Below are 24,346 nucleotides of genomic sequence, written 5' to 3'. Positions count from 1 at the left end.
TGAATAACCCCATTAAATCTCTCGTCATAAAAGTTGTTCATCTCTTTCTGCGATGTCATAGCTTAAGTATGGTGGGAAACATTTATTTCACTTTCTCTCTATATTCCGTCACGTGACAGCACCTTGTAAAGGCATGCCACACTTGAACAGGACAAATTTTCTAGGACATTGTTCGCTGTGGAGTTTCTGCCCGATACCAAAGGTGACTCCGTTATCTCACGTCTGGCATCATCCACGTGATATTGATCGATGACTACCTCGCCTCCCATCGTTAGCTCAGTCCACGCCACGCAAGGCGACTTGGTCGTACAGCGTTATCCGAGTATCCGAGTGTCTGATTATATAATTTCCGGGTATCGTGAGTGCGCACTGGCTGTTATGTTCGATCCTATTGTCGTTTCAGAAGCTCATGTATCTATTCAAACATTCCTTAGCAGTTTCAGAGCGCGTGGCCGGTGGAATTTCATCAGGTTTGGTTACAATCATATATGTAGCCTGCAAGGTGTCATGCTTCGTAAGCCACCTCCTGAGTAATAAGCACACTGCAGCGCAGGGATGCCCCCCGTTCCTGACTTGCCCCCACAGCTCGGCGTAGGACCGAGCGGGGACCAGCATTCGGTCGATTCGGATTCTGACAACCGTCTCGGGGTCATTTGGACTTCCGGGTGTCCACACTTCCCAACCGAAGGAACTGTTTCATACCGGGATCCCTTAAGCGTTGCCTGAACACCCATCTGGCGAGCACCGCTCCGACAGATGTTGCCGATTGGCGCGGAATCACGCCACATCAGTGGCACCCGCGTGCCCAATGGACTTTCGAAGGGTTTCGAAGGCGTCAACCGACGCGACGCCGTCTGCCGCCATGACTCTGAAGCCTCTGTGGCGGTCGCAAGTTTGTATGGCGAATGTAACTAATTTTATAGGGAAGGTTGAGGGTAGTACTCGCATAGGTACACACGAAAGCAATAGCATGCGTGTAAACGGCGTCATCTGGCCTCATGCCGGAAGAAAGGTGCTTTAAAGTTGGCGAAATTTCAAGAATAGCAGAGAACTCTCAGCAGATATACAATAAGAATGCTTTGAAGTAAAAATACAACATCGGAAAGCATATCTGTGTTGCCATTTCTTCGCATTCAAAGTCCTGCGATCCTCTAATATTCCTGGATCGATGATATTCAGGGTCGGTCGCACGGGTGGCATTCTGTGACGCTTGCAGCCTTCGGTCACACCGCTGGCCATTAGCCCTCAACCTACCAGCTACATCGGTCCAAGAGTGTTGCAAAAGCTTCTAGATTTGGACCGAGTAAGACGCAATATGTAATGTACAATGAACGCAGAAAGCACGCAACAAGTGAGTAAATAGCAGCGACTTTGTGCTTAATCCACACGAAATAAAACCAATTAATTGTGGCCAGAACCATCACCCGCAGACTCTGTAGCATGATGCTCACGTTATGTGATAATGATGCTCATTATTATGTAGCCATCTGCGGGACGCGTGAGTAAGGAGGGCGGCTTTGCAGGCTAAGAAAGGCTACCTTGGACTCTAAAACATAAACTCGTTAGCCAATGTGTATACTGTAAACAAGGAAATTGTGGACGTCTGATGACGTCAAGCATACAAGCTAAAAATCAGCATCCGTTTCAACTGAAACAGCACTTCAGCATTAAAACATGATATAACTTCCGTGTTGTAAACCTACAGAAGTCAGTAAACGTCAGCAGGAGGTTTTGCCATCGCTGCTGACTGCCGCCCATCTGCATGGAACAGTGAGTTTCGCAACCGCTGCTGACTTTTGCCCATCTGTATGGAACAGTGCGTTTTGCAACCGCTGCTGACTTCCGCCTATCTGTATGAACAGTGCGTGTCGCAATCGCTGCTGACTGCCGCCCGTCTATATGCAACAGTGCATTCCTGAAGAGGAGCGGACGTCCGCAGTCGTAACTTCAGCGGTCCCAGCACGGTCCAGTCCGCGGTCCAAAGGCGTGCCCTGAGCGGCGCTGGCGCAGTGCTTGGGTGGGATCGTCACACCGCCACGGTCCAATGCCCATCGGTGCGCAGCTGGGCCGGTGTCAGCGTTCCCCCTTCAGATGATTTAGAGCTGGGGAGGGGAGGGAGAGATCGACTTTGGCCATCGGGACGATCAGTTACCAATCAGACGGGTTTGGTGTGGTGGCCATTGCCCCTGGAGATCCTGGGGGATCGATGGGTCAGCACGACCTGTCCCCGCATGCCGCATCCAGCCGCAGGCGCCACCGCCGGCGGCCGACCGCCGCAACATCTGACGAAACGAGACAAGCTGTATAATTAACGTGTACGGAACAACACATGCAGGATGATTTACGTGGGCAGGCGTGTAATTATCCCTATATTGCCGAGAGTGCGACGTGCGGACGTGCGGACGTGCTTACCACGCCACACCACGTGCGGACGTGCTTAGGCTTTGATAATGTCACGCTATAGACCACTCAGCCGCCAAAGCGGCCGACGTCTAGATGCCGTTAGGCCTCTACACGGATGTCAAGGCTGCATCGTGCTCCTACACCTATCCAGGACATATCTCTGATTCGGATTTCTGGGTTAGAAAGCATGCAGGATGAATAAAGCGATCTATGCTAGAGCACTGAGAGTTGCACCAATATTAATGTCCAGTCGTCATGTACCCGTTTAGACGGTTAAATACGACGCGTTCGGGTCGGGGTGGGGGTCAGCTTGTCCCCCTTTCTATATTTCATATGGAATATATATATATATATATATATATATATATATATATGTACATGTTTACAATATGGAGCTGGTTATGGCTATGCCTTCAATTTTATAATTGTCCATGAAACCACCTAAAAGTAGTACGACCTTTTCTAAATCTCTGTTGACCCATTGGCTTGAAAGCCGCCCAAGAACTGCACTACCTGATTGCCATGGCCTGACCTTGACTAGCTGCCGGTCAGTGACGTTGAACGTCGTTACGTGCACTGTTCGGAACGCATTAGTTGGGAAAACCGTAGAGGTCAAATTGATCCCATTTTTCCACGCCAACATAGGATTATTTCAGATGCTGTTCTGCTGCCAGTGTTATATTGCATTTCGTATCGCAATTGTCTAATATGCTATGAGCACACGGCCGGGACGAAAGGTTAATTAGATTCCCTCCCGATCCTTAGGTTTTCGAAATAACTCCCGAGACGGTGCGGTGAAGCCGCGCTCAAGTTACGGTAGGCAAATGAATTGTCGATTTTTTGGTAAAAGTAGACTTGCATACATACCAGGTTGCTGGCGTATATAATTGGAGTTAGGATTGCGACTTATTACACTGCCCATAGGTTGGGAATGAAGATCAGGTCAATGTAAATACCTAGCTGCTTTTTAGCGGCAAGCATGTTTTATGGGGATGTTTGACGTTGATTTCAACCGTCTTGATAGCAGCAATGTCAGCAGGTTCCTCATTTTGACCTCATGAAGAACAGGGGAGGCCGCTGACCTAAAATGATGTCACTTATTATTCCCCTTTGAGGAACATGGACTGCCTAGAGTAGTTATTGACGCCGAATATAAGTTCCAATTTAATGTCACCGTTTTGCTTGTCTGTGTCCAATGTAATGTCACCAAATAATGTCACTAACCTGATACGAACAGTGGTGACCTTTTACCCACACCAGGTATTTAGGTAAAGCTAGATGCATGAGGAGATTGTGTTAATAACGGGCTGGTTGCAGTTAATGTTTGCTTTTTAGGAAGCCCTCCGCGAGCTCGGGGAGCCTCAAGTGTTCGGGGAAACAGCATGCTTACCCTCCAGTTTCTTCAGATGGCGGCAGCTGTTCCACGCCTTGCTTCTCACTTACCGCTCCTCTTGCCCACATGGCTGTAGCGCTGGCATGTTAGCGGGAGGGCTACGATAAAACGACGATGTTTACGCAGAGAATATCTTCGCGTTCCGGCTCGATAGCGCTTAAATTTCATTACGTGGCGCATTTGTTTTTCCGTCAGATCTATGCGTATGCTCAAAGCGCTGTTGCTATAGCAACCCGTCCGTGAACAGGCCAGCCGCTGTCGGTGCCGGACGGACGCGGTCCGAGCGACGCGTGCGCGCCCGGACCGTCGCTGCTCCTATATATCACGTGTCGGCTGCCGACCAGTATCTGACCGCGGCTGCCCGTCCGCCCGACTCCAGCTGCCCGGCCCTGACTGCAGCACCCTGCACCGAAGGTGAGTACGACCCCGGCGTCAGGTCACAGCGGTGCAGGTCATCATGGCACCGGTTATGTGGCTGTGGTGCGCGGCATACACGCTGCGGTCACGTCTTAGTCAGGCAAAAGATGAGCGAGAAGTGCTGTTGGTGGGGTAGAGAATGCTCTGGGGCTTGAAAATCGTATCTCTCTCATTGAGCTCTCGACGCATTTTTGCTAAGATCGAAAAAAGCTATCAATGACGGCACCGGAAAAATTGGCTAACTGATGATGCACTGGCGACAATTTTTTGTTGCTGAAAAAAGCAATATTTGTAAGTTAATGTCTGGTCGTTGGGATTTTAGGTGCATCGTTAGTCACAAAGTAAACAAGTCCAAAGAAATAATGTCAGATTCGTCGCAAAGCAAAAAACTACGTCCCGCAAGACTGAAGTACCACCGCCAAGCGCAGCCTTTATCAATAGGATATATTCCGAGCGCTACCAAGCGTACCTCTGCTGACGAAAGCGCGCGTAAGACGTATCGGTTCAATTAACCAACCAGTGGTAGGGGGAGGAGGCAGGTATCAGGATCGCATGTGACTTGTCTGCTAGGGGAAGTGGTGTATGAAAACTTTAAGCGCAGCGAATCAGCGCCGTTTAGTATGCCGAAACGAGGCTACTTAGTGAGGCAAAGCGTTGAATACTTGGCCAGTTATGCCAAATGTGTATCGGTATGCTGTACCAACAAGATAGTTTCGCTACAAAGGCTTCATTCCTGTCAGGAGAGGCACAAACAGAGACAATGGGAAGCATAGCTTATAACCAATGAAGGAGCCATGACAGTGATGTAAACGTAACCATTTTTGACCTTTTGCAGAGAGCGTAGGCCGTGGGTAACCTCGCATGAGTGTAAAAAATTGTCGAGCGCCGACTGAAATGAAGGTGGAAATTAGTTACTTGTCTGGATAGACTCCCTGATAGATCAGTATACAGTGAGCAAAACGGTTAAGGTTATGCCAATTGCGTGGACAGTTTAAAGAGCGACGGAATCAGGACGAAACCTCATGAAAGGCTTAGAGCGTGTTCATTATGGTGATGTGTCTTTTATCGTTGCCGTGTCATGCCGCTGATGTCATTATCACTGGATATCGCAGAGCCACCCGCCACCACGGCTTCCGTCGACACAGTCTCTCTGTCAGCGCCAGGTGTGAATAGGTTTTACTAAGCGTCTTAAACGAACTCTGGTGTAAACACTGGTGCCGACGATCCAAGACATCGCAGTTCCGAGTGTGTTTTGAATGGAGCTGTTGCTGCTGATAGATATCGAGCGTGGCACGCAGCAGCTGCCTGTGAGGTGGACTTTCGTTATTTCCTTTCAACTTTCTTTGTTCTATCTTTCTTGCCACCAATCTTAAGTGGCACATCGGACGCATACAATTGTCTGAACGCCGACGGTTGCTGTCCTCCAATGGCTTTAGCATATCTGGAAACAATCCCGGGAAAGGCATGGCATAGATGGAAATCAGGTAAAAAATAACGTGACCACTTTTTCTTACGTTTTCGACACGAGGGATAAGAGTGCCAAACAAATCATGGAAACCATTGTTGTAGAGCGGCACTATTATGTCCTTGTCTCGAACATGCGTTCGATGGTGTGCCGTTTCTCTCCAAGGTTGGGAAAATCGGCGAAAACATCCAAAGAACATAAAACCCGACATCGCAAAAATACCCGCTGCTTGACCTGCCGAAGTGAAACGCTGAATGGCATGCTGTCCTACTATAATGGTTTGGAGGTGTCCCATACTGTTCTTTGCAACACATACAAAGTTCTATATTTCAGCCTATATCATACTCTACATCACTATGAGTAAAATTGATCACAACTGAAACAGAGCGTCTCGGTGTGTCATATCTGAAGCAGAATGTGCCGGTGTCTGATGGCTGAAACAGGACGTGTCGACGTGTGATAACTGAATCAGAATGTGTCGCTGTGTGAAAGCTGAAGCAGAGCGTGTCGGTGTGCGATAGCTGTAGCAGCAACCTGGACAGAGAAAATATTGGGACATTAAGAAGCATTTTTGATAGACTCCGAAACCTGCTTTAAAAAAACTGATGAAACAGCCATCGGCGGCAAACTGCCTACATCATCAATAACCAACGATAAAAACAGGCAATACCTGATGAAAACTGAAGTATTTTGCATCTTAACTGTCGCGATCTTTTTGGCAATCATCCCTAATATCAGTGTAAGTGCTCCCCCGTTCTCGGTGACATCTTCTGGCACAAGAGGCGGCTTCTGAATCGTGCTGGAGCATCTTAAATTGAACGTATTTCTTCATCGGATCCGGGAATCTCAGTGCAATATTTTTTTCGGATCACTGAACTATGACCATGTTTTCGAGTGTCTGCACTGCAAAGAGGTGGAAAATGGCGCTTTACTTTGCTGTGCAATGCATTTTCTGGGAACTATGCAAGTTATTGTGTTTTATACAGCGTTTTTTAAGTACATGAAGTGATTTATGAATGGATAAAAGTATTATTCCTGAAATGTCACACATTCGAGGTGATTGCCATGCGTTGATATTGCTTAAAAAGTAAAATCAACGTCAAAACAGCGCTGGCCAATAACATTTTTATATCGGTGGCAGCGGATCATCTGAAAAGACGTGACACGCGACTACCACTTCGTTTTTTGTGACGTGGTGGAAATAACGCGTGGCATACCCACAGTCCTAAATCGGACGATACGCATACATTTGACACAACGGCGAAGAATAACCTGCCTGTGTCTGTAAAAACGTTCAAGTAATTTAGGTAGCGCCTGTCGCTAGTGTTGCAGGCCAGACGGTCGTAAATGGTATCAGCCGAGATAATCAACGTGCACAGCAACTCGACGTCAGCGGCTAACGTGGTCGCGTTTCAGGATGCGACGCGCTCTATGGACGGGGGCCGGCCTGCTGGCCTGCCTGGCGTGCTCGCTGTCGGCGGGCGCCGCGCAGCAGCGAGCCCTGCCCGTCTCGCTGCCGGCGGTGAGCACCGCACGCGCACGTCCCCGGCGGCCTGGACGGACTGTCGGCACGCCGCTGACGTGCTGAGGCCGCAGTGGTCTATCATTGCCGCGGTGCTGACGTCACACGGCCCACGGCGCTGCTGCCGAGGCCTTGACGGCACGTCAGTGCTGCGGTGCTGACGTCACACGACCCGCGGCGCTGCTGCCGAGGCCTTGACGGCACGTCAGTGCCGCGGTGCTGACGTCACACGGCCCACGGCGCTGCTGCTGACGCCCCGGCAGCCTGTCAGTGCTGCGGTGCTGACGTCACACGATCCGCGGCGCTGCTGCCGAGGCCTTGACGGCACGTCAGTGCTGCGGTGCTGACGTCACACGATCCGCGGCGCTGCTGCCGAGGCCTTGACGGCACGTCAGTGCTGCGGTGCTGACGTCACACGATCCGCGGCGCTGCTGTTGACGCCGTGCATGTCAAACCTCTCAGGCCGTGCGGCCGTCTTTGTTCCGCCATTGTCAGACATGCCAAAAATGTCGAGATGCTTGTTCGGGTTTCCGTGAATGGTAAAAAGTTCATATATTTGCTAGTTGTCACATGAGTGTATGCACGCCTTTAAAAAGTTGGCACGGTATCGACATCCAAACCATCATCACTTGAGGCACTTTCTGGAATGCTTAGAATTTTTCCGTATTGTTCTTTTCCTTGACTTGAGCGCGCACTTGTGTCACAGGTCGGAACCAAACAGCTTAGCGAGCCAATGAACCGACACACCAGGTCTACGAAGTCCAGTAAGTGCAGCAAAAAATGAACAACCACTTTCATCTAGGCCACGCACCAGCAGGGCTAGGCATCAACCACAAAGATTTCATGTCTAAGATTTTACGATTTCACGTCATTTCACGGCGTCCGACTGTAAGATGAAAATGAAACAACCAAAAATTGAAGCAATGATCCAGGGCCATCTACTTAACACATCTATCATCGTCAGACAATTGCCGTACTACTTCAAAGGCAAACACTTAACCTTCCGATAAATTTCCCAGTAGCGAAGCATAATTTCTGCTTGGTGTGTCGAGTGGCCGCTGTAATGTGCACTGCGGTACTGTGGCAACACTGTCCGTGTCCATCCAATGCGTTACTGCCCATCAGCGGTCCACTGATAGGTCAGCGGTGTACAGAGTCTACAGTCCACCATAACCCTGTCGTTACTGCCGTCATACCGCGCCATCCCGCCAGGAGGCAATTTGCGCTCCCTGCCCCTCGCGGCCGGCGCGAGCTGGCGCGGCTCACGGCGTGATGAAGCTTGCGGTCGCTCGCAGCCGAGCCGAGCTCGGAGTAGCTCACATTTAGTGCTATACGCACGCGTATTTTCTCCATGAGACGCTATCGCCGACACCAATCAAGCAGCCAGTTTCAGGAGTGGCTGCCAGCGAGCGGGCGTAGGTCAGCCGGAGCTGCGCCGCCCTGGGCTCGTCTGACGCCTTGTCGCCGCACGCAGGACAGTTTCTGCTGAGCGGCGAAGCGCCGCCGGCGACGCGCGGCGTCCGACTGTACAGCAGCCTGCAGCTCGAATGCGAGTTCCTCGGCTCTCCCCCGCCGACCATCGACTGGCTCCGAGGCGGCAGCCTGCACCACAAGGTCAGACGTCCAGCACGGACTCTTGCGCGACCTGCCCCGCACGCAAACACCTCCATCACTGCCTCTGGGGCGTCGACCTGCACCGCACACAAACACCTCCATCACTGCCTCTGAGGCGTCGACCTGTACCGCACACAAACACCTCCATCGCTGCTTCCGAGGCGTCGACCTGCACCGCACACAAACACCTCCATCACTGTCTCTGAGGCGTCGACCTGTATCGCACACAAACACCTCCATCGCTGCTTCCGAGGCGTCGAACCGCACCGCACACAAACACCTCCATCACTGCATCCGAGGCATCGACCTGCACCGCACACAAACACCTTTATCACTGCCTCCGAGACGTCGACCTGGACCGCACGCAAACACCTCCATCACTGCCTCTGCGGCGTCGGCCTGCACCACACACGAACACCTCCATCACTACCTCTGAGGCGTCGAGCTGCACAGCCGATCAGACCGCCACCAATGTCTCTGAGAAGCCGAACATAAGGTCAGAGCTGTACCACTGCCTCCCAGGCGCCCTGTACCGCACCGCCTCACCGCTACCTCTGCCTTTGAAGTAATAATAATACGTTAATAACAGGCTTCCGATTATTGTGGCGCGCATATGACTGCTGGAGTAATACTGGCAGCCTGTCTCGGCTGCGATAGCATGGGAGGCCTAAATACTGCTGCCAGTTAGTCATAATTTCATTATCTCAGGGGCAGAGTGCGTATTTTGCAATGTAACGCCGGACGTTTGCTGATTGCTATAACTGAGGCCTGAGGGCACCTCTTGACTTAATCTGGCCGGGACAATTACAGCTTCTCCTTTTAGCCGAGGAGTTGTTGACAGTACAGCCGGAGGTAAATAGACCGGTTGCGCTGGTGGCAGCCTGACACCGTGGCAGTGCTAACAGGGCTGAGGGCCCAGAACGGAAAAAGAAGACGAGTGAAGAGTCGTCCATAGGCGGAAAAGACGGTAGCATTGTTCTCCGTGGTGTGCTGAAGCGTTCAGGGCAGAATTAGTCCAGCCAGCCTGTGCATTTCGCCCGCATCTCGAGGCCAAAGAGCCGAGTGGTTATTAGCGTTGACAAGCCCGCGTAGCATCGTCAACGTGCACAAAACGCACTTCTGACTCGGGTGGAGAGCAGCCCGCTGGCGGCCAATTACCACATGCTGACGCACAGTGACCCGTCACCATGCGAAGCAAACACATTGAAAACGCGGGCAGGCGCGTACAGAACGCCAGGGCTCGACAAGCTGCGACTGAGATACGACTTATTTAGACATCGTCCCAGCTCTGTATTCCACCAGCGACGATCGCACAGTCCATGACAGCAGTGAACCATCAGTAGGTCACACGTGCAAGAATCACGGCACAGCTCAAAGGCTAGATTGGGATGAGTTGATTCACTATGACCTGACAACCACTTGCAATGAGAAGCGCCTTAAATCTTGAACGAATCTTGGGCGAAGCCATTTGTTCGATGACAGCTCTGAGGTCGCCGCCAGAGAAAACCAGGTAAGAATAAGCTGTGCAAGATGCATGTAACGGCACGCGTTTTACAGTGACATCAGCAGATCCATTATTCCGAATTGCAGCCGACCATCACATTAGGTACACGTGCGGCACAACTGCATCGAAGACAAACGTTCAGGAAACCGCCAACTTCAATAAATATCCAAGAGAAATAACGAGAATAAAAATGAAATATTAAATGCAAATGCAATATGCCCTAGCCCATGAAATCTTGCATTATGCTGACACTGAAATATGATTCCAATTATTTCGTGCAAACGCCTAGTGCGATATCATGGCGTGCTGCGCGCACTTCAAGCCCTGGGCGATTTGGATAGATCTCTGAATTATTGAACTTTTTGATATGAACTCATAGCAACGCCCCTTTGAGGAAGAAGCACATTCTTGTTATGGCTTCCAAATATCCCAACTACGTGCTGCGTCAAGCGGTACGCGCATACCTGCCGCACCGCCGAAGGGGACGAGGCGTTTGTGCCTGCATGTCCAACAGCCGTATGATCTCGTTTTTTTGCTGTAGCTATCTCAAGTGACGCCTTATAGGATTGAACAAAATGCATAAACCATTTGGGGGGGGGGGATTTACAGGAAATATATGCCAGGGTATGTCGAAGCTATTTTTAGACTCATTTGTCAGGCATTGACAGGCTGACGCAATTACAAAACAAGGTTTTGGGTTATGTTTTTTCTCATCATTTCCCACTGGCATTAACCGAACAGGACATCATATTTTATTTCCATTACGTTACCAGCAGGGCTTGTATTTCACCACTGAATATTTTTGCCTTTAGTTAGAGATGACGATATTCTTGGCATTAATTTTGAGGTACCTGAACAGTTCTTTATGGTTGAAAATCTAAGCACCTGAGCGAAATTTATGCCAATGAACGCTAACCAGCGCGAACTCTTTTGGAATTTTGTGGTCCGTCGCTTCCAACACGGATCAATCTTAGCCGACAGGCCGCCAAGTGTCAAAACCCACCTGCATTCTGCTTACATCGGCTGCTGCGCCCAGGCCGGCCTGATCGGCGATCTGGAAGAGGAAACCAACAGCCTGGAAACGCTTTCGCATGGGGGAATCGCAGCCACCCGCTCCCGCCTGTACCTGGACTGCGTCACGCCTCGGGACCAGGTCAGTGACGTCACTGGTCATGGGTGCAGCTAGTTGGATTCAACGGCGAAGCATTGTTGAAGTTGTTGAGCTGTTGAAGTGTTACTCAGTTGTTGTTTTTTAGTGCAGGATGCAACAGCATATGGTTGGAGGTGGTCACATGACGTGGTGTGTATATGCCCCGCTCTCTAGGGCCAGTACACATGCAGAGGAAGCACGGGCCGCGAGCTGGCGACCTCTTCTACACAGCTGAAAATCACAGGCAAGTCTACCCCAAATGTCCTCGATACAAGCAAGAAACGCGTTGAGTTCATGGTTTTTCGCCACTACAAGTTAAGAGTTTTTATACCGAGAGGAATCGACCTTCACCACACTGGGAGGTACTGGTCAAACGGCATCATCAAGAAAGGGTTGGTTATGCCGTCATTACATGACGTTTCGACAAAGCATGAGCACGGCTTGACGCGTCTAGCATTGACAGTATAGCCCATGTTTGCTTGATGTCGCCGTAGCTAGTCCTATTTGGTATACTGCAGGTTGATGACTGTCATAACATGGACTCTGAACTCATGATGACTAGATGACCTAGCTTGACCAATTTCAACAATTTTGTATGACTTGAAATTTCCAGCATTCGAGCACTAAATAACTAAAAAACATGGTGATACGTCGGCTACGTTCCTTGACGAGATAAGCCGCAATTGGCATCGTTGATCCGCGATCTCAAACCAAAACCTCTGGAAACAACGCAGCTCGTTTAGCCAGCGAAACACTGGTAGAGAGCCAACGGGGTGGGTGTGAGGCGGCGGCCCGTCCGCTGACCGTGTGACCGGCGCGGTCTCGCAGGGCCGGCCAGCGCCGACGACCTGCTCGCCTGTGAGCAAGCCAAGGAGGCATCGTTCCGCCCGGCACGGATCGTCCAGTGGCGCGTCCGACTTCTGGCCAAGTGAGGGCCGCCCTGCGTGGGCGCGGTCACAGGCTCCTGCCAAAGCCATCCATGCGGCCGGCGCCGTTCTCTGCGGAGCGTTTTGGATTGCAGGATAAAGAGGGATACCACATTAAACACGCTTGTTTATTTAACACATTGGCATAATGAAACATCCCAGGAGAACAAAGCTGTTCGATTTCATGGAGCTAGTCAAATGTGCTGCGTCGTATCGCAATGCATGCACCACCTCGGCTCTAGGATGATGTGCAAATTCATCAATAGCTTAGACACATTGTATAGACTTGTCCATCTGTAGTAGACATGCATTCCATGAATCCAAGGAACGACGCAAAGGTTCGGCCGATTGTCCCGCACTGAGCGCCCTCTGCCTCGTCTGCCCTGACCGCCCGCGGCTGCCTATCAGGATGGGCAGCAGGATACGTCTGCCGTGTGACGCCACCGGCTTTCCGGCCCCCGTCATCACCTGGACCAGGAGCTTCCATCCCGTCATGGACGAAGACGAACGCGTCACGGTTAGTCGGCCGCGCCGCTCGCCCAGAAATCGCGGCATGCAGCTTAAAGCTAACGGCCCTGTCCACAGAACCGTCTTCCAAGACGTACTAAGAGCCTTGCCGTGGGCTCTCTCTTGACAAAGATTGGCGCCGGTCGTTTTCGACGCCGGGGCGTCGATGAACGCTTCCGCCCCCACCCAATCAAAAGCGGGCGGCCGAGCACGAACCTGGCGCAGCGCACCGTCGTGTTGCTGCGCGCCGAAGCCCCGGCCCCGGGACGTCGATGAACGCTTCTGCCCCAACCCAACCAGGGCGGCCGAGCACGAACCCGGCGCAGCGCACCGTCGTGTTGCTGCGCGCCGAAGCCCCGCCCCGTGCCGTCAGGTGACGGAGAAAGGCCATTTGATCATCGACAGTCTGCAATGGAGTGATATGGGCGTGTACCAGTGCACAGGCCACGAACGACTTCTCCTCGAGCACGGTCACCAGCTTCGTGTACCCGTTCAAGGTGAGGCCTTCCCTTCGGAGCAGTCTCGCCCCGTCGCCGTTCGACCTCGGGGAGCCGTAGCGCTTTGAACCATGCAGTGGGTACAGCTGGGTGAGGGATGCTTGCGTGCCCTTTGGTGTTTTTGTTGGTTTGTTTTGGTGTTCGTGTTTTGGTGTTGGGATCTGGTTGCCATATTAAAGCATGTGCGATTGAATAAGGCGAAGGTAGCACCCAGGATGTTGGCACGCTATCGCAAACGGCAAGGTTTATCAAACTGTGCATACACGCCTGAGTGTGCGATTCCCATTGTAATGCGTATCAAGTCTAAGCATGATCTCCATTACGGGACAAGTGTAGCAGGTCATAGACTGTGTGGTGCTCCAGAGCGGCCACTTACTCCACGGCCACGTTCTGTTTCAGTCCAAAAAGTAATCGTCTACCGGGGATGCTGGTCAAGCGGCACAGCTCTGTCTACAGCTGCTGTTGCCGAATGTCGAGCTACATCGTGTCCAGCACCAGTGTCAGACCGCGGACATGACAGCGATGGCATAACTGCCGAGGGCGGCACCAACATTGCAGTACACTGGTCGCTGTGCATGCTGGCGAGCTGCGCTCTTCTCCCTGTGAAGACATTGCGAAGCAAATGTGGTAATACATACGTTGAGGAATTTTCGGATGTGTTGGGCCTTAACCATGTCCTTTGCCCTTACCACTTCCCTTGCGAGCCTTGAAGAAGATTATTTGGCGCACAGCATCCGGTAATGCCCGTCCACGTAACAGCCTTTACTTTTCATTCCACATTACGTATCTCAAAGGCACATTATCTATCTGAAAATTGGTATTATACGCAGAGTAAAACGGGTAGAACACTGCTTATCACGACACTTAGAGCGACAGAAAGTTGGCAATCCACGCTGGTGCATAATTTCTAACTCTTGTTACCACATGGTGCTGATGTGGTTAAGTCATCGAAAGAGCACCTAATACGAGAAACTAGTTACTTTTTAAGAAACAAAATTATAACGCTAGGACGTATCTCGTTACAGAATGAGGCCGCATGGCAAACGCGTCTTAAATGAACTATAAACAGATGCCAAATCTTAAGGGAAGCCACGTTTTATAGAAGTAAATATTTGCAATCACTTATCCGAGATTAATGAAATCGCTAGCGGCAAGAGCCACAATCCTTTGAAGGTTGTGCTACATGCATTGCCAAACAGTGATACACAAAACGTTTGATTACACGGCTTTTATGTAGTATTGCAAGAACACCACAATTTCAACTTCCTGTTTCATCTGATATAGAAAACTCTCCATCTTTTACGCTACAAGAAGGTTATATACCAGGGTAGACACGGGTTACGATCCCAACGGCCCGGCGTCGGGGAGGTGTGGGGCGGGCATACTCTGGCGGACCATATTGGCAAACGCGTGGGTCGATGTCGCGCGGACGGGCGCAGCACTCGTGAAGGTCATAAAATAATTATAATAAAAATGTTTACAAAGGTATCTCAGATCTTCGCAACAGGCCCACACGGAGACGTGACAGCGACTGCACGGCACGGAGCACGCGAATATACGGAATACAACCCACTTGCAGATCTCAAAACAATCTGACCCGTGCATGCGGCAGCAGTCGACTCGAAAGTTGCAAGGTCGCCTTCTCCAAAATCGTCTCGGATGCAAGACGCGGCAGTCGTAAGTACCAGGGCTTAAGCCATGAGACCATTATGTGGATAATAGCCCTGCGTACCTTGGTTAATATTCTCCAAATATATCCGTAAATAAGCGCTTAATGCTACGTCACTAAAACTTCGCACATTCAGTTTTCATGAAGAGTCGATCTTCCAACGCATTAAGGGAATCATTCAAGTTTCTATGCTTGCGTAGAGGACACTTTTCGGCCAATGCCACTGGCATCAGTCGCTTAAGGTGTCTGGCCATGTTCGTTTAGAATACGGTATCATGCCGATCAAAACTGACAGCTTTTACATCCGTTTTCGCCTCGCTCATGCCCCGCCACACAAGGCGTATGACTTCACGCTTTCTTTTACTTTTTCGCGCGTTCTTTACGTGCCTGACAGCAGCTGGCCGCGCTAAAATGTCTAGTTGAAAGTATTGCTCGACTGAAAGGCGGCCACTTACGATCAATGTAAAATTCATTGTTTGAGTTAAATGCAAAGGAAATCGCTGAATGCCACCCCGAATAGTTTTGCGCTTCTTTTCCGCGGTATTTTTCTCTTTACGCTGCCGCAGTTCTGTGGAGTCTCAACCTTAGCTTGGGTCACATGGGAGGAGAGCACGCCGCGACCGTAGCGTTTACATCCCAACCGGGGAAACTGGCAGCCAGATGAATCAGCCTTTCTCACCTCTGGAAACATCAACACGAACCCCGTTGTGTTTTATAACACGACGCCGCGCTTTCCCCTCCTTCGTCTTCTCAGAAAATCCACTGTCAGGGCGGTGATAACGGCGGGCAAGGCGTCATCCGAGACGGAGGACAATAACGTTACGGCCATGAGTCAAGGACAACACGCAGGGGGAGAAATATGGCGGTGTTTGGGCGTTATTTAGGCTAAAAGCAGCTTCCTGTGTTCACAAATTTTTTCGCGTGTTTTAGAAGACAAAGGATTCTAAAACATTTGCGACGTCCAACCCCTTGAAGTGCGCCGCAAGGCAGAGCATATATACGTATTCTGACATACGCCAAGGGCCCATCTTATAGGTCAAATTACATAACGCATTTACCCTGAGGAATAAATCCCCCATATAAATCGGGAAATGACGCGTCGAACTAACGAAAGTAAGATTGTCTCGAACATGGTTTCCTCCATGCCCACCGCATCGCCAGCATATCTGTTTGGATGCGACGGCAAGGCCGACAGGTAGCAAGTCACATTGTTCGACGGGAGCCTTGAACACGGGCACACCGCAGTGAGCAGGTCAACACTGAACGCCCCAGCTCACAGCCTCCCACCATGGAGCAGATGTGCCCCTCTCATCAGCCTGGCCGCAATCAGCCCGCTCCGACTCCGGGTGCGAGTGGCTTCACAATCAGCTGGTGATTGGTGTTTGTCGCAGCGGACGTAGCCCGCCAAATCGACAGGCCGGGGGTTTTCATAGCCATGGCCGCCACAGCCCCGGCATGAGGAGGTATGTGCTGAATAGGGCGGCGGCGGGAACAGCACTAGGTGATCCACGCACGCTCACATTATGAATGAGGCAGCCAACATGATGGGTGAAGAGTGAGAGGCGGCACTTCAACCAGCTCAGTCTGGTGCTTGTTTTGATGCTCAACGCCTTGCTACTATTCTGCTATCCGCTTTTTCCCGTTACAGGCTATGGATACCGGCGGCCTGAAACAGCAGTTGTATTTTTTCTGCAAATAACAATGACGTAAAACTGACTGCCGCCACTTGGCCCACCACATCGCAGCATTCACCTTTTACTATCGCACACGTCTTTCTACGCTGATGTGAGGGCATGTTTGATGCAAATCACACAAGCGCGCTTCACGAATAATTCATTAGACGCAGTGCTGTGTTGCCATCCTCCCAGCAAACTCATCAATATCCAGCTGTGAACTGAACGTCGCATGAAATTCGAATTGCACAAATGGTAGGCAGTTTGCGCAGCAGAAAAAAAAAATGCCTCCATGTCTTCTTGCAGGTTTGAATAGCATTCCTGAGCAAGATAAGTCAGTAGTGAAGAAGATAATGTAAATGTTCTGCCCATAGAAAAACATTCAAGCAAAAGTGGACGAAATATCATCGGTTTGCAAAAATATACGTAGAAAACCGGTGGCACAACTGAATGGTCGTACGTTACCTTTAGATAAACTTCTACAAGCTATCCACGTGATACATAATTTGCTGCAACGGTTTGTTAAGTTGGATCCCAGGGTGACTGACGATGGTAGTCGAGAACTGAGCCTAACTTTAAAAACAACCACCCGAAGGCAAAAACAAATTTCCCTGAGAATTGCGCTACAAATGCTAGATCATTTTAGGATTTCTGACTTCATGCCGACACCGTTAAACGACGACACGAAAAGGTCAATAGCAGCGAGCTGTGGGCGGGGACATCAGCAGCAACACAACCCGACATTCCATCCACTACACGCAATCGAACAGCCTATGACCCATGGGAGGTTATCCCCAGATGGTGACATCTATCAGTGACACTATTTCTCCGGCACAATGTGCGCCAATCGAGTGACCTATTCAGTTTCATCAGGAGGGCGAGGCGCCTTGCTGGAAGCCGATGTTCATGTTTTTCTTCACCTGCTCCTGCATTTCTGCGGCGCGATGTCTGAAGTCCGCCGCCAGTTTTTCATCCTTGTCGATACCGTCGCCCTTGCGGTACATCTGGCTAACATTAGAGCACGCATACATGTTGCCCAGTTCGCAAGCCTTCAGCGCGTGCTTGAAGGCCACCTGCATGTCCTTCTCGTGGTGGCCTTTGACGCCTGTGATGTATAGGCCGGAGAGGTAGTAGCAGCCGGTGGGGTTGTCACCCGAGCAGCTCTTCTCGATCATCTGCATCGCCTGCGGCAGGTTCTTCTGCTGGCCGTTGGAGGTGGCGCCGGAGAGGTGCATGAGTCCGGCGTTCAGACAGGACTGCATCTCGCCGCCGTCGCATCCGCGCGTGTAGTATCGCAGAGCCTCCTCGGAGTCCTGACGACACCCCTTACCCAGAAACACATAGCCCGCGTATTTGTGGCAGCTCTTTGTCAGCCCATAGTCGTCGCACGTGCTTTTGTACACCTTGGCGGCTCGTTCGAAGTCCTTCTTGATGCCTTCAAAATAGTCCGCCAGCAAGTGACAGCCTGAAAGGTAAAGGGTGGGGATATAAGCAATGGTATAACCTTGTTTGTCGTCACACACAGTGATTGATAAACAAATCTCATTCCTAATGAAACCATTGCAAATTAATAAGCTTCGTGGGTGAATACGCATCCAGTAATCTACGCGGTTCACAGCATGTGATAATCTTGTTCAGACATTTTTGATACAACGCGAACTTATGTCCAGGCCCCAGTTGAGCACGTATCTGCTTGTGCCGTGATTGGTCGTTGATAACCGCACGTTGAAAAGGTGTAATCCATCGTGCCATCGTTTGATCTTCTTGAAGTCAAACACATTACGACAGCGTTGCAGAACGGAGGGACAACGAACGAAAAACGATGTGCCAGAGCACACATCATCCTATCACATGATCATGGTCATGAGCACAAACTGTTGCTGTCTGAAAATAACCACACGTCGTCTTGCCAAACATTGATCAATCGCAGATTTGTCAATTGCTGTTGCTATCCATCACTAAACAGACCGTTCCGCGATGATATAGCACAAAATCGGAATACACGCCACAAGCTCAAAGACTCCCGATTCTTTTCTTTGGGGGGGGGGGGGCATGTGAACAGCAAAGGCTTTTGGGTCATGCGCCAATAAAACAGCATAATTCTTACCAGGCTTGACACAGCGGCAGCTGGAACAATCGTCGCCCGCCATAAAATAGCATTTTTATGTGCATTACTACCTTACCATAGTGCACCTCTCCTTGTCTTAATAATATTGTCATAGGTGTTTATTTAAAGTATAGCAGAACACCCGGATGGCTTATGCAGCACGGGACGGGCGACATCACGACAGACGCCTGTCAATCATCGTGCAGATAATGTCAGCTGGGAACCCGTGCCAACGGGTCTTATTGATGCGAAGGAATGCCCGCCTTTCCTGAGAGTATCACAGCCTCACATCAAAGAAATTCACCAACGTCTCATTCGTGCCAGCTGAGAAGTTCCACAGCTGAAGTCCCTTCGTTGCATCCGACACCTGATGTGGGCATATTGTTTTCTTAAAAACAAATTTCCGACTAGATTTGGGTCTTACTTTTAAAAAGGGAGTAAGTAAATTACAAAGATAAGTGAAAGTCGGGCCCAAAATAGACCCACAATGCAAAGCTACCGAAAACGTCGTTTTCAATGAATTGACGTCACGGCGCAGTGCGTGCGTGCGTGCGTGCGTGCGTGCGTGCGTACGTGCGTGCTTGCATATGTATGTTTGTGTATGTGTTCAGCCAATTGCTGGACCTTTGTCAGAGATATCAACAGCTTCCAGCACATTCAGTTTCACTTTTTTGCGTAGTAGGTGGTGTCTTCCACCGATTTAGATCGAGATGAGCATGAGGCGGTGTTGTATGCTGCGCTGGCGCACCGGCATGGGGGTGTATTTTGCTCTAGCTTTGTATTTTCTTGAGCACTATCACGGCGCCTAAGCAAACAGGGATACATCGACTAAAACTCCAAACCACGTGCTAACGCTAGAAACGAAAAAGCACGCGCTTGTGTTATTAGGTGCCGTCTTACGTGCCTTATCATGTAAGGACATGTTTTTTGGACCTGGAGGTGATATCATAGCTATTTCGTCCTTTTGGTGGCAGAGCTGGCCATCAGGGCCACAAAATGATGATTGTGTTTTGCCCACAATTACAACATGCAATCAAAGCAGTGACAAATAATTTTTTTAGTTTCAGCTCCAAGCTCCAACTTTTTAGTTTATATCTTTTATGTCAGTTTCCCCCTTTCTCACATAATCAGTTTGGGCGTCGAATATATATTCCATCCAAACACATCCCATTTGAGGAGCTCTACTAGAGAAAGCATGCCAGAACAATGTTGGTATCACTTGACAGCATGCCTCCATTACCATTCCATCTTACCCATGGCCTTTGAGCTGTCCAGTGCACTTTGAAATGCAACATTTTGGAAAATATACATAAAACAGCAATTAAGCCTTACCATTTAGTGCATTCTTCATGACATGTGGTAAAACAAAGAGCAGCCAATGTTTTCAGGAAACATAGCACGTAAGCATATACTTACTTTCTGGTTTCTTTTCATTGTAGCATCCAAAACGGTATTCAATTCCTAAATTGTCAATATACTGCTTGACATCCTCCTCAGACTTCAGGTCAAAGTTCATATCTCAGTACCAAGCAACCTGAAAAGGAAGCAGTCACCATGTTTTCAACAGTTTCAAAGTTCTTGTCCAGTTTTGTATTGCCATGTGATATGAAACCTTAGAAGCAAGGCATTTCGGCAAAACACTGTAGGTGGTTGCCACTTTCTGGATTGGTAAGGCAACACTCAGAATGATATCGGCACCTGTCCCTGCCATCCACAATTTTCCATAAAAAGTGTTTATTTGAGATTTTCCCCTGAAAATGTTCTTGCATTCCAAAAAGTTTCTATTTGTTTGCTTGCTCCAATGAGCATGTAATTCTGATCCCAAAATATAGTTTTCTGGCATAATAAACCTACATCTGAAATATCCCCACATCTACAATTACTTCATTGACCATTACACTATGAACTGACTTTTAGCACCACAAACCTGCAGCAGTTGTGCTCATCAGCAAACAGGAGCTAAAATGGCAAAAAAAAAATGTTGTGTTACAATGTGGAGAAAACCTGAGACGTAGATATGTTGCATGGAAAAAGATGGCTTCCTAAAATATCTGACAAGCTAGGCCCAAAAACTTTTTCAAGAGGCCAAGTTTCATATCCTCAGGGGACACTGTTTGTACAGCTGACGGGTAGCAGCAGAAGCACTGGCAGACAAAACATGACTTTCAGGATGAACATGCCCTCCTAAGGCCGGGCCTTATGCTGTCTTGAATATGCAGAATGTAGATGCTTACTTTCTTACTAAATGCATGCCTTGCCATCTGTGTATTTGCCATGATGATATGATAACATTTGTTTTGGGTCATAGGTTTCCATCCCGTTCATAATATTTCACTTGATTGGGCTTTGCTGAGTTGAAAACCTCATTCATGTTTCCTTCAGTTTGGTCTATTTAATTTAGCCCTCCATTTCAGAGATACCCAGGGGCAGCTATGGCCCAGATGTAAGTAATATCAGCTGATATGATTAACTGAAATATCAAGAGCAGCTTGCAGCTCATTTCTTACATCAGTATTGTCAAAATTAATACTTTATTTACAAATTCTAGCATATACAGCTTCCTCAAAATACAATTTAATACAATTTTACAAAGGCCCCTTATTTCCAAGTCCTCATCTAAGATTCATCTGTTGGACAATGGAACTAGCTAAGGATGAATGTAAATGAAAAATTGCTGTCAAAGTCAAGTGACATAGGTGCTGTAATTTCCATATTATTTTACAGTGTCAAGTACTGTGCCCATTCTGTGGAAGCAAATTAATGAATTTAACATGTTTTAAATTTACACAGCCTACTTTGGACTTCTCATGCTGCATATTCCAAAATGCCAACAGCAGCTAGCCAAACAAATACTACAGGGCCTATGTTGGATCCTTAGCTCAGCTTTATTTAGTGCTTCTATTGCCTTGCATACATCACTCATATCCACATAACAGAAGGTGGTTAAAATTTTAAGACACATACCCATTAAACATGAAAGCTTGGTTTGGCAGATGGTCACTACAAACTACAAAGTCCAGCAATGATGTTGTAAAGGTAATCACATGCAACAATACAATGAAACATTTCACAGATGATGAATTGATAATTCAGCTATAATATGGCATTGAAGTCCATTCCAGCAATCTTCAAGTTCAGAGTGCTGCTGTCCAGAAGGCATCTGGCAGTGGATGAAACTGTTTATGGAATTGGTGACAAGTGTGAGGGAAAACATTATTAGTTATCATTATAAAAGACAAAGGGTAAATGACGGGCATTCGTAAATAGTTCATGGATTGACTGACGCCAATACTGCACGGCTTGCATATCAGATTTAATTGGTCAGGCCGTGTAAGCGGGGCCTATTCCGATGTTACCTTCAGGCTTTACACGCTTAGCAAAACCTTCTTCAGCGAATAATCCAGTAGCAGCCCCAAACAGCACAGCTTTTCAAGGACGAAGGAGCTGAACTGATGCTACATATCAAAACCGTGCGCATTAATATACGCTTATCACTCTCACTTACGTAATAACCGTCAAGCAACGCACGCGCCACACCACACACCGAATCGGTCGCCAACCTCGGTCGACGTCGGTTCAGAACCAGTCCAAGGCTAAACCAGTCGGAGTATTTCCGGCAATGCCTCAGGGGCGCCATTTTTGCCAAAAATGAGTTAGAAACGTGTAATCAATTTGTATCGTTGCCCGCTGACCTAATGCCTGATGCCATTTTTCCTTATCTGTTGGCGTCACGGATTTTGATTCAGGGATAGACAAAATCATTGGGTGAGGGGCGCACTCTCCGTGCTCCTCATCCCATGATTGTATGCATTCATGTGGGTAGATTTCGACGTCAAAAATTCAGGACAAGAGCTTGTACAAATAAATCAGGCTCGGGGAAAGAAATCAGAGATCGGAAAGAAATCGAAGAAATCCCACGGGGTGTCAGTTCCTGTAAATAAGTGGTAGGCTGGGCCGAAGCCCCGGCGATCTATTCCCTTCCACCTTTTCAACGGATTAAGCCCACTTTGTTTTGGTGATAGGCAACACATATTGAAGCTTTTGTTTCATTTAAAGAGCAGTTTTTGATTTAAAGCGAATGCTCCGCATATGAAGATAATGAAGTCATCATCAGATATGATGAAATAAGCTCCCTTATGCACGCGGAAATGTTTGCCCGAGATGTTTTGACGATGTTTGCTGTTCTACCCGATAAACCCCCACCGTGCCGGTGCCGCTGTCGCCCCAGCTCGTACCTGGAGCGCCAAGCCCCGTGAGAACTAGGCCAGAGGAGGATACGCAAGGCCCATCCGAGGTGAGGCAGGAAGAGGGCGCGCGGGTCTTACACTGCTGCCGGCGATGCGACACCCGAGCTCTGGCCCCAGGACACGTCGGAGGCCGTGCCCTGAAAGTAGGGCACCCCGGCCGGCAACCTATTGGGCGAAGAGAACATTCCGGCCAAGCTGTTCGATCAGGTAGAAACGAGGTGGGCTGACCCGGTTTCGAAAGATTGCGAAGAGGTAAAACATGATGCAAGGTCTCTGCGTAAAGACTCTCAGGAGAAGGTCTCCGAGGCAGAAGGGATAGAGTACCGTGCGTCAGGATCCGACAGCAGTGCACAGAGAACTCGACGGTCCCGGTGCTGATCATCTGGCGACGGTCTGGGTCCGCGGGTGACGGGACGCCGGCGACAACACGCACGAGGTGAGGCCGTGCGCAGGCTGTCATCCGCCATCCCAACCGGATCATGGACGGCTGCACGCTGCCAAGATGTCCCTCGACCACTCCCCACCGGGCGAGCGTGGGCCGCAACAACCTCTTCTCTTCTTTGCAATTGGGAAAGGGGCACGGGCCATGGGCCCTGTGACCCTCAGAGGCCTGGCACCGGGTCTCGGGGCGAGAGGTGTGACCTCATAATTAAGGATGGGAGGGGGGGGGCGATAAGTAAGGACTTGTGAGGACTAAGAGCGAAGGTCCGACCAGTGGGCTGATATGTGACTATGTGTGAATGACTGTAAATGCAGGTGATGGGCTGCGTTGTAAGTCTGTAGCGTCGAAGCGCGGTTGGATGTGTTTCATCGGGTGGCGACAGAGCACTCGTTTCCGGCGTGGTTGGACATGGTGACTAAAGCTGGTAAATCGCTTCAGCGCGACGGCTCATTCATTAGCCTACGCCAAGGCTTCTTGGTTTAGCCGTTGGAGGCGGCTATAAGGATCCAGGTCTTTTTACTGTGGCCTTCATCGGTCATGCGTCATGACCGGGCGCAGCGTACGGGCCACCTCCACATATCCATGGCCGTTGCCTTTGGCTAGAACGTTAGTCTATTTGCCAGCTCTCCGGCTAGACAGTTTCTCGTGTCCTTAACTGTTCTCGATGGTCTAGGAATAGTGAAACTCTCAGCTAGGCCCCATCCAGCTCACGTGCGCGGGTTCTGCTTACAATGCACTCCTTTCCATTTGTTTTTTTTTTGTTGTTGTTGTTTGATCCAGCTCGCAGACCTACAGCCGGATTGACAGATC

The 24,346-nt window shown here is 49.5% G+C and overlaps 2 protein-coding genes across 4 annotated transcripts; one reads left to right on the top strand and one right to left on the bottom strand.

Annotated features, from left to right (window-relative positions):
- The first annotated feature begins 7,188 nt into the window (after positions 1–7,188).
- LOC119112243 (neural/ectodermal development factor IMP-L2) lies at positions 7,189–16,600 on the top strand. Its single transcript, XM_037236340.1, has 9 exons — positions 7,189–7,200; positions 7,907–7,964; positions 8,675–8,814; positions 11,355–11,471; positions 11,643–11,712; positions 12,297–12,396; positions 12,803–12,911; positions 13,275–13,398; positions 13,798–16,600. The coding sequence occupies exons 2-9, from the start codon at positions 7,934–7,936 to the stop codon at positions 14,106–14,108; spliced, it is 1,002 nt and encodes a 333-aa protein (XP_037092235.1). The 5' UTR covers positions 7,189–7,200; positions 7,907–7,933; the 3' UTR covers positions 14,109–16,600.
- Positions 16,601–16,733: 133 nt separating this feature from the next.
- Coa7 (Cytochrome c oxidase assembly factor 7) lies at positions 16,734–22,417 on the bottom strand. Of its 3 annotated transcripts, none has more exons than XM_037236341.1 (3): positions 22,353–22,417; positions 20,264–20,381; positions 16,734–18,205 (listed from the first exon to the last, which is right to left on the bottom strand). In XM_037236341.1, exons 2-3 carry the CDS (start codon positions 20,361–20,363, stop codon positions 17,610–17,612), a joined length of 696 nt encoding a protein of 231 aa, XP_037092236.1. In that variant the 5' UTR covers positions 20,364–20,381; positions 22,353–22,417; the 3' UTR covers positions 16,734–17,609. The 3 variants fall into 3 exon arrangements, with proteins under 3 accessions (XP_037092236.1, XP_037092238.1, XP_037092237.1); XM_037236343.1 differs by lacking the exon at positions 22,353–22,417 and adding an exon at positions 22,226–22,325 and having other exon boundaries at positions 20,264–20,382; XM_037236342.1 differs by lacking the exon at positions 22,353–22,417 and adding an exon at positions 22,204–22,324.
- Positions 22,418–24,346: the final 1,929 nt, after the last annotated feature.

The sequence above is a fragment of the Pollicipes pollicipes genome, unplaced genomic scaffold (assembly GCF_011947565.3).
Source record: "Pollicipes pollicipes isolate AB1234 unplaced genomic scaffold, Ppol_2.1 Scaffold_7261;HRSCAF=8764_pilon_pilon_pilon, whole genome shotgun sequence".
NCBI classification, from domain to species: domain Eukaryota; kingdom Metazoa; phylum Arthropoda; class Thecostraca; order Pollicipedomorpha; family Pollicipedidae; genus Pollicipes; species Pollicipes pollicipes.
Note: the sequence above shows the minus strand (reverse complement) of the source record. Positions and strands in the feature narration are given on the sequence as shown.

Bases quoted from the DNA above. Each gene is read 5' to 3' on its own strand.
- LOC119112243 (XM_037236340.1), top strand. From the start codon at position 7,934: ATGAACCGACACACCAGGTCTACGAAGTCCA. The intron at 11,713-12,296 runs GCAAGTCTACCC...GCGGTCTCGCAG, and splicing joins TACACAGCTGAAAATCACAG to GGCCGGCCAGCGCCGACGAC. The intron at 12,912-13,274 runs GTTAGTCGGCCG...CCGTGCCGTCAG, and splicing joins ACGAAGACGAACGCGTCACG to GTGACGGAGAAAGGCCATTT.
- Coa7 (XM_037236341.1), bottom strand. From the start codon at position 20,363: ATGAACTTTGACCTGAAGTCTGAGGAGGATGTCAAGCAGTATATTGAC. The intron at 18,206-20,263 runs GTAAGTATATGC...TTTACCTTTCAG, and splicing joins CAATGAAAAGAAACCAGAAA to GCTGTCACTTGCTGGCGGAC.